This window comes from Aspergillus sclerotioniger (assembly GCF_003184525.1).
Source record: "Aspergillus sclerotioniger CBS 115572 chromosome Unknown BO94scaffold_10, whole genome shotgun sequence".
Lineage (NCBI taxonomy): Eukaryota > Fungi > Ascomycota > Eurotiomycetes > Eurotiales > Aspergillaceae > Aspergillus > Aspergillus sclerotioniger.
This window is the reverse complement of record NW_020291000.1, coordinates 737,755-754,134: the sequence shown is the minus strand read 5'-3', so window position 1 is coordinate 754,134 and position 16,380 is coordinate 737,755. Positions and strand designations below refer to the sequence as shown.

At 50.7% G+C, this 16,380-nt stretch overlaps 5 protein-coding genes across 5 annotated transcripts; 2 read left to right on the top strand and 3 right to left on the bottom strand.

Annotated features, from left to right (window-relative positions):
* Window positions 1-7: 7 nt before the first annotated feature.
* Window positions 8-2,892, bottom strand: BO94DRAFT_565118 (ribonuclease P/MRP protein subunit POP1). Its single transcript, XM_025614474.1, has 2 exons — window positions 2,481-2,892; window positions 8-2,367 (listed from the first exon to the last, which is right to left on the bottom strand). The coding sequence occupies exons 1-2, from the start codon at window positions 2,814-2,816 to the stop codon at window positions 82-84; spliced, it is 2,622 nt and encodes an 873-aa protein (XP_025468901.1). The 5' UTR covers window positions 2,817-2,892; the 3' UTR covers window positions 8-81.
* A 386-nt stretch (window positions 2,893-3,278) lies between these two features.
* BO94DRAFT_514412 (peroxiredoxin family protein) lies at window positions 3,279-4,295 on the bottom strand (the record flags this gene model as incomplete). Its single annotated transcript, XM_025609886.1, has 4 exons — window positions 3,956-4,295; window positions 3,562-3,838; window positions 3,368-3,511; window positions 3,279-3,314 (listed from the first exon to the last, which is right to left on the bottom strand). Exons 1-4 carry the CDS (start codon window positions 4,003-4,005, stop codon window positions 3,279-3,281), a joined length of 507 nt encoding a protein of 168 aa, XP_025468900.1. The 5' UTR covers window positions 4,006-4,295.
* A 1,552-nt stretch (window positions 4,296-5,847) lies between these two features.
* Window positions 5,848-8,456, bottom strand: BO94DRAFT_593378 (alpha/beta hydrolase). The gene is made up of 6 exons (XM_025616180.1): window positions 8,091-8,456; window positions 7,851-8,040; window positions 6,577-7,797; window positions 6,438-6,513; window positions 6,324-6,384; window positions 5,848-6,263 (listed from the first exon to the last, which is right to left on the bottom strand). The coding sequence occupies exons 1-6, from the start codon at window positions 8,310-8,312 to the stop codon at window positions 6,045-6,047; spliced, it is 1,989 nt and encodes a 662-aa protein (XP_025468899.1). The 5' UTR covers window positions 8,313-8,456; the 3' UTR covers window positions 5,848-6,044.
* Window positions 8,457-9,024: 568 nt separating this feature from the next.
* On the top strand, window positions 9,025-10,107 carry BO94DRAFT_534021 (nuclear transport factor 2 family protein). Its single transcript, XM_025611445.1, has 2 exons — window positions 9,025-9,212; window positions 9,512-10,107. Exons 1-2 carry the CDS (start codon window positions 9,133-9,135, stop codon window positions 9,903-9,905), a joined length of 474 nt encoding a protein of 157 aa, XP_025468898.1. The 5' UTR covers window positions 9,025-9,132; the 3' UTR covers window positions 9,906-10,107.
* Window positions 10,108-11,363: 1,256 nt separating this feature from the next.
* BO94DRAFT_593362 (serine/threonine-protein kinase) lies at window positions 11,364-15,500 on the top strand (the record flags this gene model as incomplete). The annotated part of the gene is made up of 5 exons (XM_025616179.1): window positions 11,364-11,956; window positions 12,005-12,733; window positions 12,812-14,754; window positions 14,806-15,108; window positions 15,161-15,500. 5 exons carry the CDS (start codon window positions 11,364-11,366, stop codon window positions 15,391-15,393), a joined length of 3,801 nt encoding a protein of 1,266 aa, XP_025468897.1. The 3' UTR covers window positions 15,394-15,500.
* Between the last annotated feature and the right edge of the window lie 880 nt (window positions 15,501-16,380).

The following is a 16,380-nucleotide window of genomic DNA, read 5'->3' as shown; positions in this document are numbered from 1 at the left end:
TTGATTCCCTCTATCATAAATCCAATCCATCGAGACACACAGGGTATCATGTCTAAAACAAGCCACATTATTCGTACACCGTTATACAAGCTCCCAAAATCCCAATCGTCCCACAGTTTCACCCGCACTCCGGATGATACACATATTCCTCCCATTGGTTATGCCCTTACTCGAGCCCGTGTTCTTCGTCACCTTTGACAACTGGATGGATCCAATTCCCGTGCCCTTTCCTTCTGCGAGGTTGTAATTGCCTGTCGTGATGAACCCGATTAGATCTGCTTCAGTTGGGATCGGCAAGTGATCTTGCCGGGCATCTGCATCGGCGGACGGGGCGATGAGGGACGCGGCGAGACGTTGCCGGGCCTCCTCATTACTAAGAGCGGAGCCACGGGCTTGTTGCTTCTGGAGTTGCTTCTCGGTATCGTCGGGCTTGTTGGATGCGAGGGAGAGCCATTTCTGGCGAAGTTCGGGATCGGTTGTTGGGAGACGGTAGATGCGGGCTCGGGGGGTTGGTGTTCCGCGGTTGAGGAGTGACAATTTGACGGTCATCAGAGCTGAGGCATCGGCAGTGAATGAGGGGCATTTTAGTGCGCTAGCTGCCAAAGATGTCGACACTTGGTGGATGTCGATCGGTGGGTGAATGGCACTGTCCTCAGGTTTGGTCTCAGCCTCCGAGGGTTCTTCATTGTCCTTGGTACTGCTCTCTGTCGGGCCTTGAACGAGCCTCTCCCAGTCGCACGCCCATCCCCGTCCTACCTCACCTTTCTGACCATTTCTCAGGTCAATGCTCTCGTACTCAACCCTGCGGCCCTTCGGGCGGCGCTCCCACTCTTGCTTGGCTTCCTGCCTCTCGCGAAGGCCCCATTCCCAGCCAGCGCGGATACCAGGGAAATCACCAGGGAACCAAGGCTCCCCTGACTCGAATGCGAGTTGCTGCTGCTCTTTCAGTCCTCCAAATCTCGGATTCCCGCCACTCGAAAGCGGATAGTACATCAGTGAGTACCAGAAAGGAAGCACGCACTTCCACGGAAGGAGGACTGTCCAGCTCCCGGGGGCGTTGCTGTTCTTGGTGTAGACACTGGGTCGACACGCGAGAGCAATCACAGGTATCTTCGGATCGGTATCCTTAGCTGGCGGACGTATTCCCATGCCAGCTTCAGTGCGACGCCGGTTGATAGCCTTCTGGCTAGGCAGCTGGCGCGCAGCAGCCAACCGGGTGCGACGGTCGAAGAGAGCAGGAGCTTCCTGTGTGTTGTCCGGAGACCACGATGAGAGCAATATAGCCAGATCCTGCATCTGTGTGTCGGATGATGGCGGCTTCAGAGTCTTGGGCGGAAACTCAAGGCGAGGATCAGATACAGAAAAACCAAGAACGGCATTCTGGGGCAGAGACGAAGGATTCGATACCCCCAGGAGAGAACTCCATGTAGCCTCCGGGCTGTTCGCTGGAATATCCTTCCCATCCACAGCAACTGGCTTGAAGGACGCGAGCAACGCCTCCATTGCTCCTGGACCGGTGATTTCAATGCTGCCAATCTCGAATCGCAAATCATCCACCATGACAGGGGGATTCTGTTTTTTCGAAGCGCCCAGGAGTGCATTCCACAACTGCAAAAAGGCAGACGGGTGCACTCGCACAAATATCTTCTTCCTATCCTTCTTCCTCTTCTCCTTCCCTGCATCATCCGCATCAACCATGTCCACATCCTCCACCTTGGCCTCAGCACACCGAATCAGAGTAACCGGCGCAATCGGCAGCTGATCACCCTCCAACTCATACATCCAAGCCCGCAAGCACCTCGTCCCAGCCCTCCACTTCCTCCCCTTAACCCCCCAAGCATCCTCCCCATCAACTCCAACAGCCCTCAGCACTCCCTCCAGCGCCTCCTCTGTCCCCTCCAACTGAACGGTAGCCATATAACTCATATCCCAAGCCACCGCGCCCCTAATCCCTCTCGCCCGATGCGTAGGCCTATAACTCTTCTCCGTTGGCGACACGGGCAACGCAAACCGCCACAACGGATCCTTCGAAGTCGTCATATGAGCCCTCTTCGCATGAAACATATGCGTAGGCAACCAAGTCTTGCACCGCTGGCGTTTCTTGAATTTCGCATCCGGCGGTATCGGTCTCGACAATGTATTCTTCTTGATCTTCGGCACGCGAGGCGCAATCTCAAATGCATGACTCCCGGACTCTTCCAACGTCTTCCGGGTATTTTTATCCCGCTTCGCTTTCAAAGCCTCTCGCTTGGCTTTACTCTTCTTGTTCAAGTTTTGTAATCGGCGGGCTGTTTCAAGTCGAATGCGCATCTGCTCGGTCGGTTTTCTCGTTCGTGATGATACCGTGGGCGTGTTGTCTTCGAGCATCTGGAACAGATAATCATATCTAGTTAGAATATTTTGTGGCTACGATAAAGCAAAGCAACCAGTGCCTGCTCCTGCTTCCACCCGGAGAATCATCATATTAATAGCAAGCATACCTCTCTCTTCGCTCTCGCCCGTAACCTCTTCGGAACCCTCTTAACATTATGACTGGCTGTCCGTCTTCGCAGCGACCGCGGCACTTTTTGAAACGCACGACTAGTCAGAGCGGACTTCGATCGCTGCATCCCTGACTCCAGGGACCGGATCTCGAATTCCCGGGCCTCTACATAGGCGGCTACATCGAGTTCTCCGGACGCAGAAAGTGCAGCATCGGCCGCTTGCACGGCGAGAGAGCGGGCATCAAACGTTTTGGCGCGCTTGCGGGCTGCGGCGGAGCCGTTCTGATTGCCCGCGAAGGCAGGCTTGCGCTTCGAGGCTGGATTGAAGGCCATGATGGCCGTGGAGGAATCGAGATTCCGAAAGTGGAAAAAAAGAAAGGGACGCTGGAGGTGGAATATAGCTAGTTGCTGATGGAATCGTGAAATTGGATGGGTTGGTTTAGCGCGTCAAGTTCCCGGCCGACAGCCACCCCGACGCACAAAAGGCACGCACCAATGACAGCAGCCGGCAGCCACTTCCCAGCAACGCTTGGATTTCCTGGCTGTAGATCGCTCAGGCCGGGGTAGGCTAGCTTGTCCTACGCGGTTTAAGGTTATTTATTTGCCTCCGGGCTCGATCTACTGACATCATACGAGGGGAAGAACGGTGTTTGTCGTAGCTTCGTACGTTGATTTCTTTTTATCTAGTGGCAAGTCTAGTTCTAACGGTTCGCCTTCTCAGGTCATTACCCCACTAACAGAATGTCAACGCTTTCTATCAGACCCCTGCCACATCTATCGTTCTAAACGACGCGTTTACAGGTTCTTGAGGATGGTCTCGGCGCTCGAGAACTGCACAATAGTAAGCAACCACTCAATCCGTAACAGCACAGTGTATAACTAACCTCGAGGTGGTTCTTAGCGGGCTCACGCTTGGCGTAGGTGACCTTGCCGTGGTCGATGATGATGGCGTAGCGAGCAGTGCGGCCCTCCTCATCAGCCCAGCCGAGGCTCTTGGAGAAGCGGGCCTCGGGGTCGGAAAGGAAGAGCTACAAAGTAATTAGCATGTCTCCATTGAGTAGAAGAAAGGGTTACATACGATGTCGTCGTTCTTGACCTGGTTGGCCTTGCCCCAGGCGCTCATGACGTAGGCATCGTTGTAGGCAAGGACGGCAACAACGTCGACACCCTTGGCACGGAGCTCAGGGAGCTTCTCGGCATACTCGGGGACGTGGCGGGCGGAGCAGACGGGGGTGAAAGCACCGGGAAGGGCGAAAAGGACGACCTTCTTGTCGGCCCACTCCTTGGAGGCGTAGTAGTTGATGGGGATACCGCAAGAGGTGATCTCGCCCTGCTCCTCAGTCCAGGGGATGTAACTATGAAGAGTCTCGGGTTAGTGGATGTACATAGAGACGGGTGATGATTATGTTGCTGCCAGAGGCAAACGACCACAAAGGCGGACGGCGTGGAGGGAGAGGGGCAGAGAAACTCACGAGAAGACCACGTCAGTGGGGAAGCTGTCACCGGGGTTGATTCCAGACATTGTGATGAGATTGAGTGGTAGTAGCGAGTACTAGAAAAGTTGAGAGATGGGAGAGAGTTGTGGATGAAGAGAAGTTGAGAGGGATTGGAGATGGTTATGTAGGTAGGGAAGAGAGAGAGAGGGAAGAGACGGACGGGGCAGGAGTCTGTGGCGGGTAATATATAGGTTAGCTTGGGAGAATGGTTCCTGTCGGCGATCGCACGCGTCGTGAGGGCCAACGAATAATGCGGCGACGGCCCGCCCAGGGCGCCATGAGGTGATCCGAAGCAGAAGGATACCGAAACCTTTCGATTGGCAGGGCTTGGAGGGGGAGTGTATTGTGTATTATCAAGAAGACCGCCCGAGACTGAGGCGCCCCGCCATCCCCCCACTATCATTGCCCGTTTCGGCCCTGCACCACTCCCGGCTCTGGCCACCATATCTATCTAGACCCTCCTCGGTGACAAATCCCCAGGGCTGTTCCTGTGCAATGGTTCTACTATGACGGTACATGGTCGGTCGCTGCAGGGTTCATTCAATCCTGAGTATTGCCCCTGCAGGACTGCCTCAAACACCCTTGGAGTTGGAGGATGGATCATGAACCCAGACGGTCCAATAGGCCCAGATCTCAGTAAGCGTATTCGGTAGAATAGTAGTAATCTTCTCCCAGTTTCATCGTACTCTCCCTCTCTCTATCAATCCCTATCAGGAACGGTCGATCTGACAAACAAAGACGGCTCTCGCCCGAGTCTACATAGTCCAATCCTCTGTCATTTCCAATACAATGCCAGCCCCTGACCCAACTCCAATCCCTCCCAAGTCCCAACATATCGCTAATCTAGACTGCTTCCCTATCGATAAGCTTAGTAAACGACCATTGACACCAGGAAATCAATCAATGCGTACGACCCAACCCTTGACGTAAATCTAGTTGACAGCCTCAAAGTAAAACCGATAGGGACACGCCAACCTTCATTTCCACATCAATCGCCAAAGGTTTTCATCAATTCATTTGAGTTATCAACGTAGAGCCACGACACCCAACCAAATACACCCATCAATTGGTATCGAACCTTATCAACCCTCGATATCTTCTGCTCAACACCTCAGGCACCGATATAGACACCCCTCCATCCCACCAGTCAGACCAATCTCCTATTGGCTCAACGCTCTAAATCACGAGAAACTAAACCCACCAAGACCAATATTAAGCCAATCACAGCCACTTTCCCACCCTCGCAGAGCTGCTCCTCTTCCTTCTGCCAAGCAAGCCACTACGTAACCCGTTTACCGGCCGTCAAGGGACCTTGGTGCTTGGTGACCACTATGCATGATCCCGAAGATTATCCCACCCCCACTGTTCTTTGGAAAGAATGGTTTGGTTCAGCCATTGAGAAGGACATTTTCCGCAGTCAGGAACATGTTAACCATGGATGCGATCATTGTATCGGTATTGCCACTGGATTGTGATGTGTGATCAGTCGGCTTGTGTCGGACCGCAGAAACGGATGATGGTATCCGAGAATCTGATAAGATTTGCCAACCAACCATAGGATGTTACGGAGTAGGAACAAAGTCGCCCTCCGATCACGGAACTTGAGTATCGGGACTATCATCATTAAGATTGGACCGTACAGAAGGCGAATGGACTCTGTGATGAGTAACATATCGCCGATTTCCCCGCCATTCCTATGGATTACCTAAGGTAGGTGAGTCTGGGGCAATATACCAGGATTGATTTCCCCGCCGCGATTATACATCATCCAGGTTCTAGAAGGCATGGGTGGCTCGCCCCTGATGATGGACAGGGATTGGCCTGCATCTACCTAGTGAGTGCTTAGGTAGTCCGAGGTAATTAGATTAATAACACTATGGCACCTAAACAACGGGGCATCTTTTAAGAAGAGACAGCCAATATCCGCAATAAGAACTGGTCAAGTTGACGTTGTGCTTGCAGGAGCATTATGCATCAAAGGCATAATATTGTCCAGCACATTGTCCTGCGCACTCTAGAGGTCAGGGCCGTCTTTCGGTAGTGACTGCCCTCTCCAGTGTAAGCTCTAAGCACCCAACAGATTGCGCACTTCTCCCAGTGAATGCAAAGCTGACATCAGTGCTGTGTCATCTGGGGTCATAACCTGCTGTTTTTCATTTACTGGAATATGGAATGGGAGCTCCTCTACCTCGCAGACGGTTCCGGGATCCGGGAGCTCGCCATTGTGGAAATACCGCCGAATTGCCTTTGCTGTGCACAAGGATGGGCTACTCAGTGAGCAATGCTGTGGCATCAGGCGGTCATTAGTTGTCTAGTAGATCAACCGTAAATGCAAAGGACTCACCCCGACGGAGTTCTGCTTCAGCACAATTGAGTCAACGAATCCGCGAGCCATCGCATGGGCGCTGCTGGCACGTCAGCTTTGCTATTTCAAGAGCTTCCCGGAAGTAAAACAGACTTTCGTAGCGGTGTTACTGGGTCATAGGTATTTCCGATGAATAGCAACGGATGTGACGTGTTGCCTATGAAGGGCCCTTGAAGTGCGCGCGTCCGTCAGTTCCAGATTCTGAATACAACGTCGTGGCGTCTGGACTTACCATCATAGCGCCATTCAGGCCGCGTCTTCAGCCTAATACAAGACATGCGGATCTCGGCCCACATATCTCCAATAGCCTTACTTTGCCCCCGGAGCGTATGCCAATAGCTTCGGAACACGTCCTTGGCGATTCCATCGATACCTGGAGCGTCTGTGCAAATGACGTTTCTTCCAGCCTCCCAATCGCTTTCGCCGGGCAGTTTGCAGTTCTTGGAAGAGGGGTCACATGAAGACCGCCCAGTCCATCTCTTGGTATTGTATTTATAATCTGCGAAAGAAGTCCCGTTGCCGCGCTCGAGATCAGCCAAGACTCGGGCGACGAACTCAAATAATTTCATAGGGCTGTATAGGGATTCCACCACCAATGATGTCAAATCGCTGCTCGTTATTATGTCTGGGCCTCTGCTCCTGGAAGGAGCCACCGCAATAGGGTCCGATGTAAGATTTGCCAGAATTTGTTCATAACGAGATCTGAGATCTTTGGGACTACCACCACCATGCGCAAACGGGCAAGAACTTGGCCCGGCCGTGTGACAGTACTCGAAAAAGCTACCAAGGGCTGCGTCTCCATCCTGTAAGTTAGTAAGCCACATGCCCGAGTAATAGTCATCGGCATTACAGACGCCATCTATCACAGCACGGCTGATGCGATGAGGCTGCATGGCTGCAAACGTGCTACCCAGGAGTGTCCCATAGGAGAAACCCCAGTATAGAAGTTTTTCTTGCCCCTTGTTCCAGCGGTTCTGCATTCTGATAGCTTCAAAATTCAGGGAAGCGTCGATAATTGTTGAGAGTAGCCTCTCCGTTTCTCGCTCACGCCACTCTCCATGGCGCTCAATGAGCTCAACCATATCCGCCACCACCGGCGATGTATTCATAAAAGGTCCTATCCATTCCTCGCCCTCTGAGTCCTCAGCTCCTAGTTGGCTGCAGCTCATACCATAGGCCTCGAATCTTGCCCATCGAGTATCAAACGCTCTTTCAGAGCTTCCCAGCAAACCCTCTGCGTCCGATTGCAGTGTCCACGCTTTTCTCGCCATCGGGTCAGGGTAGCAGGAAAAGTTAGGTGTTGTATTATTGATTCCCCTTGGATCAAAGCTGACGATATCGAAATACTTTCCCACAGCAGAGTTTGCACTTGGTGATTCTGCGGAGTCAACAATTGTCTGGATAGCTTTCCCCCATCGGAAGACGAAGTCTACTCCGGACCCACCAGGGCCACCTAATTTTGCACTCAGTATAGATACTATAAAGTAGACAAATGATCTTTCTCACCGGGATTTAGAAGGACAGCTCCACCATATCGCGCATCCGTGACAGGTACCTTTGCGGGTATCTTCATGACAGCCAAGGCGATCTTCGATCCTTTGCCATCGGTGCGATTCCAGTCCATAGGAAGTTCCAGGCGGGCACATTCGTGACCCTCAAAGCAGGGATGATATATAAGCTGTTTGGTAGGCGTGATCTGGTGGGATGTATTAGCACCCGACGATCTGACAAGATGAATTCACCTACATCTTCCCATTTGAAAGGAGTATCATCCGAGAAGGGCTCTGGCAACTGTCGCCCAATAGTCTTGCTTTTATAGAAATTAACATATAGTTGTGAGATGGCAAATGCGGCCAGGGTGAGTAAAATGAAGAATCGAATGACTCGTTCTTTGAAATGCTGTGGCCTAGCGGACAACGCTCGCAAATTGGGCTGCTGCCCCGACACTTTTGAGTCTGGGGGCGCCATATTGGCACTATATGATTATGCGTATATCGGAGAACTAGTAGGATTCCGTCGTTAAGAAAAAGAATCCTGGTTGCAATGGAAGCCTTCGCAGACCCTTGATTGAAGGTAACATGGCGCCAGTTATAATTTATATCAGTCAAAGTCAGCACTTGGATGGCGCAAGTGCACTTGCCTAAGTGCCGACCCTAGTTTGGAAGGAACCCATCGTTCCTTCCGAGCCAGGCATAGCCATCGAAGCGTGTTCTGTGACTGGTGCTTTCCCCGCCGATAAGCCGGTGCCTCGCAGGATGCTAAGTATCTTTCCCTGCGGAGTACCGCTCAACGCCGCCGGTTGTGGAAACGGCGATGCATGTTCAAATTTCGGTAAGCTATTAGCATCCCAGAGAGTCTTTATTGCTCTCGGAAAGCCAAAGATGTTCGTGTTCGAGTTTGGATATGTTTTTGATTAGCATAAGTCAGTTTTAGAATTCATTCCGATCCGCAGATTATATATCCCCTAAAGCTTCACTTATACACCGAACCTACTAGGATCGCATTAAACCAATACATATGATCCCATTAGTAAATTGGCTTACTTATGAGACGCCAAGAGATTTCCGATTTCCGACAGAACCTGGATTGCGTCTGCGTCTGTGTCTGCGTCTGACCGAAGGTTGGAGCCTCTAATGCCACGCCAAGCCCTCTTTCACTCTTAGACCCACGTGATGTCTACTTAACGGCTTATGTACAATAATGAGTCAACCATGACCTTCTCCAACCTTCCCTCCATCTCCAACTTTGGGCAACCGAGTCGAGATTTTCCAAGAAGACCCAAGAAACGATGGCTGACGTTAAACCCCCGTTCACGGAGGAATCGGCGCGGAAGAAGGTCAAGGCTGCCCAGAACCTATGGAATACTATGTAAGATCTTCCTCGAGATTTATGAAGCTTCTGTATGGGGCCTAGAATTTGTCTGGGTCTTGCAATCTATCGTCATTATCTATAGTACTGGTATGAGGGATCGAAGGCTATTATGAACCCAATATTCCATCCCTTGCTTGTAACTTGGGCGTCTACCGTGTTCCGACCATTCTTCTCATGTTCTGCTGTGCCTCCGATTCTGAACGACATTCTTGAGAATTTCTGAAACGCTTTCACTATCTGAAGTTTGCTATCTTCTTGGGCACATTCATCTACGTACTAACGAATTATACTCGCAGGGATCCCATGCGAGTTGCACAGGCTTATACGCCCACATGCATTTGGCGTAATCGCACTTCATTCTTCTCCGGAACAGAAGGGATTATTGAATTCTTGACAGCCAAGTGGAAGCGCGAAGCGAACTATAAGCTGCGAAAAGAGCTATTTTCCTTCAACGATAACCGCATCGCAGTGCAATTCTGGTACGAATACCAAGATGTTGAAGATGGTCTGCGCTGGAAGCGATGCTATGGTCTCGAAGACTGGACCTTCGATCGAGAAACAGGAAAGATGTGTAAGAGAATGATGAGTGGGAACGACGTACTTATCGGTCCTGATGGGAATGGGGAGGGAAGATGGTTTGTGGAAGGTGTTGATCTTGAAGACGTGGAAATTGGAGAGGAGCATTGGTGATGGGTAGCTTCTAAACCCCTGCACGCTTGGAGCTGCTGTCGTTGATTTGCCCAGCAGGTACATATGGTTCATAGGTATTCGTGGGGAATAGAAGAGACGGCGACAGCGGTTGACAAAGTATGGAAGAGGTACAGTGGGTTCCATCTTACGGTTGCGTTTTGCTTCTGCCTGGATATATTCTGACAAAATTGGAAACTCTATAATTTCTGCCATTCTCAGGGCTAGTCAGGTAGTCAGTTGATTAGACAGTTGGCGCGTGGTCGGGGTGTTGACGGTGCGCGGAAGTCGATGCCAATCCCGCCCTTTGTCGAATGCCCCTCGCCCATCCAACTCGTAGTATGAAGGAGCATAGTTATCCCTGCGCCTGTAGCTTCAACCCAAGACAAGGAGTAGAAGACATGGTTGCTCTAGGTATTTGACAGGCCGGGCGGACGTGTTGCGACTGGCAAGTGCAACCCTGGTCCCCCCTGTCTTCGTGCAACAAAGGGGGGAATGTAATGAGGTCGGTCGCCTTGACTTGCGAAAGATCCCAGCCACCTTCTGGGCGAATCTTTCTCCATAATGACGTCGTTTCCGATCCATGGGATCTAGGGGATTTTGATGATCTTGGGGGCATCGAGGAGAAGAACAGGCTTGGCTAATTTCAGGTCAGTTAAATAAGAATTCAAGTGCCTATGCTTACGAAAATGTTGCGACATGCTCACCTTGGACCATCTCTCGCTGAATGAAATCGGACCACCCCGTTTCTTCGACCGCGAAGGTCTCGGTGTTGACCGAAGAGCAGAACCGCCAGGTTGAGGGCCGCATTCCAAGCCTATTGCACCCCAATACTGGCGGGTGCCCGGGAGGGTGAAGAGGAATCCCAAGCAAAACAAACATCCGACAGCCATTCCACAGGCCCGTCCTCTCTGGCGTGGTATGCTGCAAGAACGGCTCAGATGTCCTGTTTGCTTGCTTTGACCACCGCGCATGGGTCGGGGAAGCATGCCGCCAGGAAATTACTGACACCCCGGGAGATTCATCTGTACTTTCAATGCCCCCCTCATCCGACAGCGGCAGTCTGGATCTAGGTGTGACCTGTGGACATTATCGCCGACTAGCCTTTCTAACGGCGCTACATGGGGCATTGAAAGGACAGGCAGCCTAGGAAGTATTACCACGAGAGCAAAAGGGACCGGACAATAGGCTATTCACAGACACCCCTCCGCTATTTGTTACTCGCGCAGACGGTGCATGTTCCTTAGTACTCACACCCGCGTAAGTGATTCATCCAGCACTCCATAGATTCCCCCGCTGAATGTCCCTGTCATCCTCATGCTTTGATTGGTATACACTTTGGAATCGATCCGTTTTCTGACTCTGTGAGGATTCAGCCGGGACCATCGAGAAAATACCGCCACTATCCATATGCAGACGCGTTGATAGCCCACCTTGCTTTCTGCCTGGAAGACGGGGCAAATGGACGAGATAACCACTCTTCTCGCCTCTCAGACAATGCGGACGCCCCTGACAGACGCGACAGCAAGGGTAAACAAGTGTTTAACCCCGATTACAGAGCGCGAAGAGCAAATGAGACAAGCACGGCTTCAGATGACATCGCCAGTGCCGATGTCCATCGTGACAAGCCCCTTAGCCGCGAAAGGGAATGCAGAGATCAATTGCAGTTCACCAGCTCCAGATTCACAACCCGGGACCAACCGGAACTCCACGATATCGGCTGCATCAATCATCTCAAACCAAGGGAAACGGAAAACTCACGTGGGACCATGGCAGCTTGGAGAGACTCTCGGCAAGGGGGCGAGTGGCCGTGTGAGGCTGGCGAAGCATTCGGTTACAGGGCAAATCGCAGCGATCAAGATTGTGTCGAAGAAGTCAGCTGCAATAACGCAAAGTGCGAGTATTGCGGGAATGGATAAGAAGGCAGGTCGGTTTGGAGGAATAGGGCCGAGGCAGATCCCGTCGGGCCTTGAGCGCGAGGTTGTGATTATGAAGCTGATCGAGCACCCAAACGTGATCAATCTATACGATGTGTGGGAGAACCGGGGAGAGCTGTAGGTGATATCAGAAGGCGAGATAAGGTTATAGCTAATCATGCCTAGGTATCTTGTCCTAGAATTTGTTGAAGGCGGAGAATTGTTCGATTACGTCTCACGAAACGCGCCTCTCAGAGAGGAAGAGGCGGTGCGAATATTCCGACAGATAATTGCCGGGCTTGGTTACTGTCATCGCTTCAACATCTGTCACCGAGACTTGAAGCCGGAGAATATATTGCTAGATCGACAGTGCAACGTGAAGCTTGCTGACTTTGGAATGGCCGCTCTTCAACCAACAAATCGTTGGCTTGATACGTCCTGCGGAAGTCCACATTACGCTGCCCCTGAAGTCATAGAAGGCAAGACATACCTTGGGGACAAAGCAGATATATGGAGCTGCGGCATCATCCTACACGCATTACTAACTGGATTCCTTCCATTTGATGGAGGTGACCTCCAGTGCACCCTCAACCTAGTGAGGCGTGGTGCTTTCGAAATTCCCAAAGGGATTAGCCGGGAAGCTGCAAATCTCATCATACGCATATTGGAGAAAAACCCAGATCGTCGGATTAGCATGAAAGAAATTTGGACGCACCCTCTACTTACGAAGTATGAAAAGCGCTATAAAGGGACAGTGAACCATCATGTGGGCCCTCCACCGCCGTTGTTGCCGCAAGACTGCGGTCCACCCATCAGTAACAGACAGGATATTGATATCGACCTCCTGAGAAACCTCCAGACATTATGGCACGACGCTACCCCGGCAGCGATACTCGAAAAGATATTAGATCCTGCGTAAGTCGTCTCATCCCTTGAAGCTCACATGTCATGGTTAGGGATCGATCCCACAGCTAATCAAATGATTTGACTTAGCCCAACCCAAGAACGGATGTTTTACAACGCATTGGTGAAATTCAGAAATGAACAGTTAGAAAACTATCAGGGTCAAACTCTCCAATATTCTGCCAGCGACTACCACCACATTTCAGCGCCGGAGCGTGTACCGAATAAAAGAACATCTCGTGTGAAGACCAGTTCAACGAAATGGTCTCAGTTTCCAGCTGTGAGAGAGACAGGCATAAGGGCCAAGCATAACGAAGAGCCGAAGTCATGTGCCACTGTCCGAAGCTACGATCCGTTCAGGTCACCGCAAGATAAGTACGCCAAAGAAGCGAAATACGCCCAAATCACCGTTTATCGAAATGGTGTGGTTGAAAAGACCAAAGAAGGGCCCTTTGAGACTGTCCGGTCATTGAAACACGCTGCGAAGGGTGAGATGGAGTACGAAGACCTGGAATGTCCTCCAATCTCACCTTTCGTGGTGATGCGTGACAAGAAGATTAAGGTCAACTCTGTCAGATCGTTCCAGTCGAAAACCCCCCTATCAGGGTCTCGTCGAGCTCTATACGGTACATCAACACCTCGTTCTGCCAGTTACAAACGCAATGTATGCTTTCACCACACTCGAAACCGCTCGCAAGGATCTATGTCTGTCAAAATGAGAGTTGCCCGGGCCAAAGCTCGTGACCTCAAAATTGATTCCAGTGAAAGTAGCCTGGTATCGGCATTCGAGGATGATCCATTTTCCGACGCACAGGAGAGCCCCTCATTGCCGGCTCAGCCTACCGTTGTACGTGGTGCTGCTGTCACGATCAAGAATTGTCCTCAGATGAAGAAGGTGCGAAACAGCGACATCATATGGAAAGACGATGCGCGGAAGGTATCCCATGAGCTCAGTCAAATATGTGAGGAGGCTTTTAATGGCAGCTCACTGTCAACAAATTGCACCACCAGTACGCGTATTGGTTCCGAGACGCCCGCCACTTCTGTGTCAATGGCTAGCCCTGAGGCATCACATCAGCAGCTTGCTTCCCACAGTTTGAATCACTCTAGCATGGACACGACACCTACGGCCAGATTATCGCCAGAGTCCTATACAGCTGCAGAACTCATTGAGACTCGGCGTAGGTTCATTGAATATTCTCTTCAGGATGAGTCAAAAAATACTCGTTACTTGAAGCCAATCATAGGACATCTTGATCGTTTGATTGAGCAGGATGAACTGAGAAGACGCGAAAGACTTGAAAAACCTCGACACTACGCCAGTTCGAATGGAAGCCAATTTGTCCAGCCATCCAATGAAATGCCACAATCATCAGGAGCATGCGATAACGCGAGCCTTGAACCTGGCATTCAAAACAAGGGTAAATACAAACAAGATGGTCAGAGAGTCACCTCACATTCGACTGTTGGGAACAGTTCGAACCGTTCCAGCCGCGATGGGAAACGAACAGTTCGCATGGTCCCTCAAAGTTCCCTACAGTCAATCGACCACACCAGGGATTTGCACATCCGAAAAAACCGCACCGTGCTTCCCGGGGGAATTCCAGAGATGTCCGATGCGGACACAGCACAGCTCGACAGTGAACAGTCTGCAATGCTTACGCGTAAATTCGTCTCTGTCAATTCTCGTCAAAGTCGTGGTCCTTGTGAATTAGATCCCATCGAAGAAATCCCGGGGTCTCCCAGACGGAGTGGTACTCGTGCTTCAGAAACCAAGAAATGGTCATGGTTTCAAAATAGGTCCCAGGCATCTAGTGACAGGGCGACGAGGGCTTCTATCGACGTCCAGCCTATACAACGGAGTTCTGCGACTGTAATCAGACACGAAGCTGGACCTTCAGAACCAATGCCGGGGGGCCAGCCAGACAACTACTCGGGGAATCGAAAGCAGTCGTCCAATAAAACTAAAGGAGGATTCTTCAGAAGGCTTATGGCCCGACGAGCAAGCAAAAGTAGTCAAAACCAAGACGCAGGTGAGTTCCATCTACCAGTTAGCACAAGTTCCAACTCATCATGGACCACAGAACCTGACAATCCAGACACAAATCCCTTGCTCCGACGCCCTCTCGAAACTGGGCGTACATCAGACACAGAATTTGCCGATAAACCTCTTCCACGCCCACCACGCAGTGCAAGAAACCAGAATTGGTTCGCTCGCGTCTTCCAAATCAAGCCCGCCTCCCGAGTAGTAGCGCTAAACACATCCACTACCAAAGCGCGAAAGTTTATACACAAGAACCTGCGCGAATGGAAGAAATGGGGCATGGAGGAGGTCTACCTGGACAAGGACAAACGCGTCATTTACGGAAGCGTGGGTGAAGTCAATCGTAAGATGGCCAAGTCCCATTTCCCATCAACCCTAAACTAACACGATTGCAGTACTCAATCTTCGACCTGTCGAATTCTCCGCTGAATTCTGCACATATCTCGAACAAGGCCGACAAGAGAACCTCAGTCTTGTCCGTTTCAAACAAGAGCGCGGAGCAGCCTCGTCGTTCCACAAGGTCGTCGACACCCTGTATCTTCTCATGAAGGGCCAACAGATGCTCATGGAAGACCCTGCTCGAGCCAAAGAAATGGTTCGAATCCTAGACGACTACCTCAATCCCTGAAGACTAACACAAATACCTCTCCCTTTCTGCCTCCTCACCCTCCCACTCATCCATCCCTTCTGGATCATTCATTCTGGAAACCTAGCTATCAGGACTACCATCTCACCACCTATTTGGTTCCTTATCCTTCCCTTTGACGTTGCATATAACCTTCGAACAAGTTTAATCGACATACAGGATATCATGATATTGTCCATAATAACTCACCCACACCATGCGGTCTTCCTCCGCCAATTCTTTTCATTTTCCGAGTCATCCTTTTCAGGCACCTAGGCTCAGCATCAATCCACACTACACTCGCTTGGTCTTTCCTTTCTTTCTACCCGGCCAAACCCACACGCTCGTTGGCTTCGCAGGCGTTTCAGTTTATTTTCATGTCATTTATTCCTTCTTACCTACCTAACATGTACTTTGCACTATTCACCACTACCACTACCACAGCAGCGTTCGTTCTTTCTCCTTTCAAGCTTTGAAAGTGTTCCATCGGTTAGTCAGTCATTACGCACACTAGTTATTTCCTAAGTACACTCACACAATCACTCATTCAATACAAACGGTGCTTCTTTCTGTTATCTGATTCAAGTACGTTATATTACCTTCCTTTCTTTATGTCTCTCTGTGTCTCTTTTTACTCTTTATGACCCAGTATATCTAGTGTAATCCACTTAATGTAATACTGCATTGCACTTGAGCTAGAACTAATATCGCATGTTGTAGATGACAGGAGGTATCGCATGCGAATGATTCTATGTCTTGGGTATACGTAACAAGACAAGACGCGATGCATGATTGTATTCTATGATATGATACGGAATGGAGCACGAGGCTTGTCCGGCCACGTTTCGCCACAAGAGCTGGGTAGGGTATAGATGCCCGAACCGGAAAGAGCGAATCGAATGGTAGTCATTTCGGGTCATGTGTAAAATTACTACGGAAACAGGATACACTGCCAACACGGATCTATCCGAGACGCTGGAAATCCAAGTG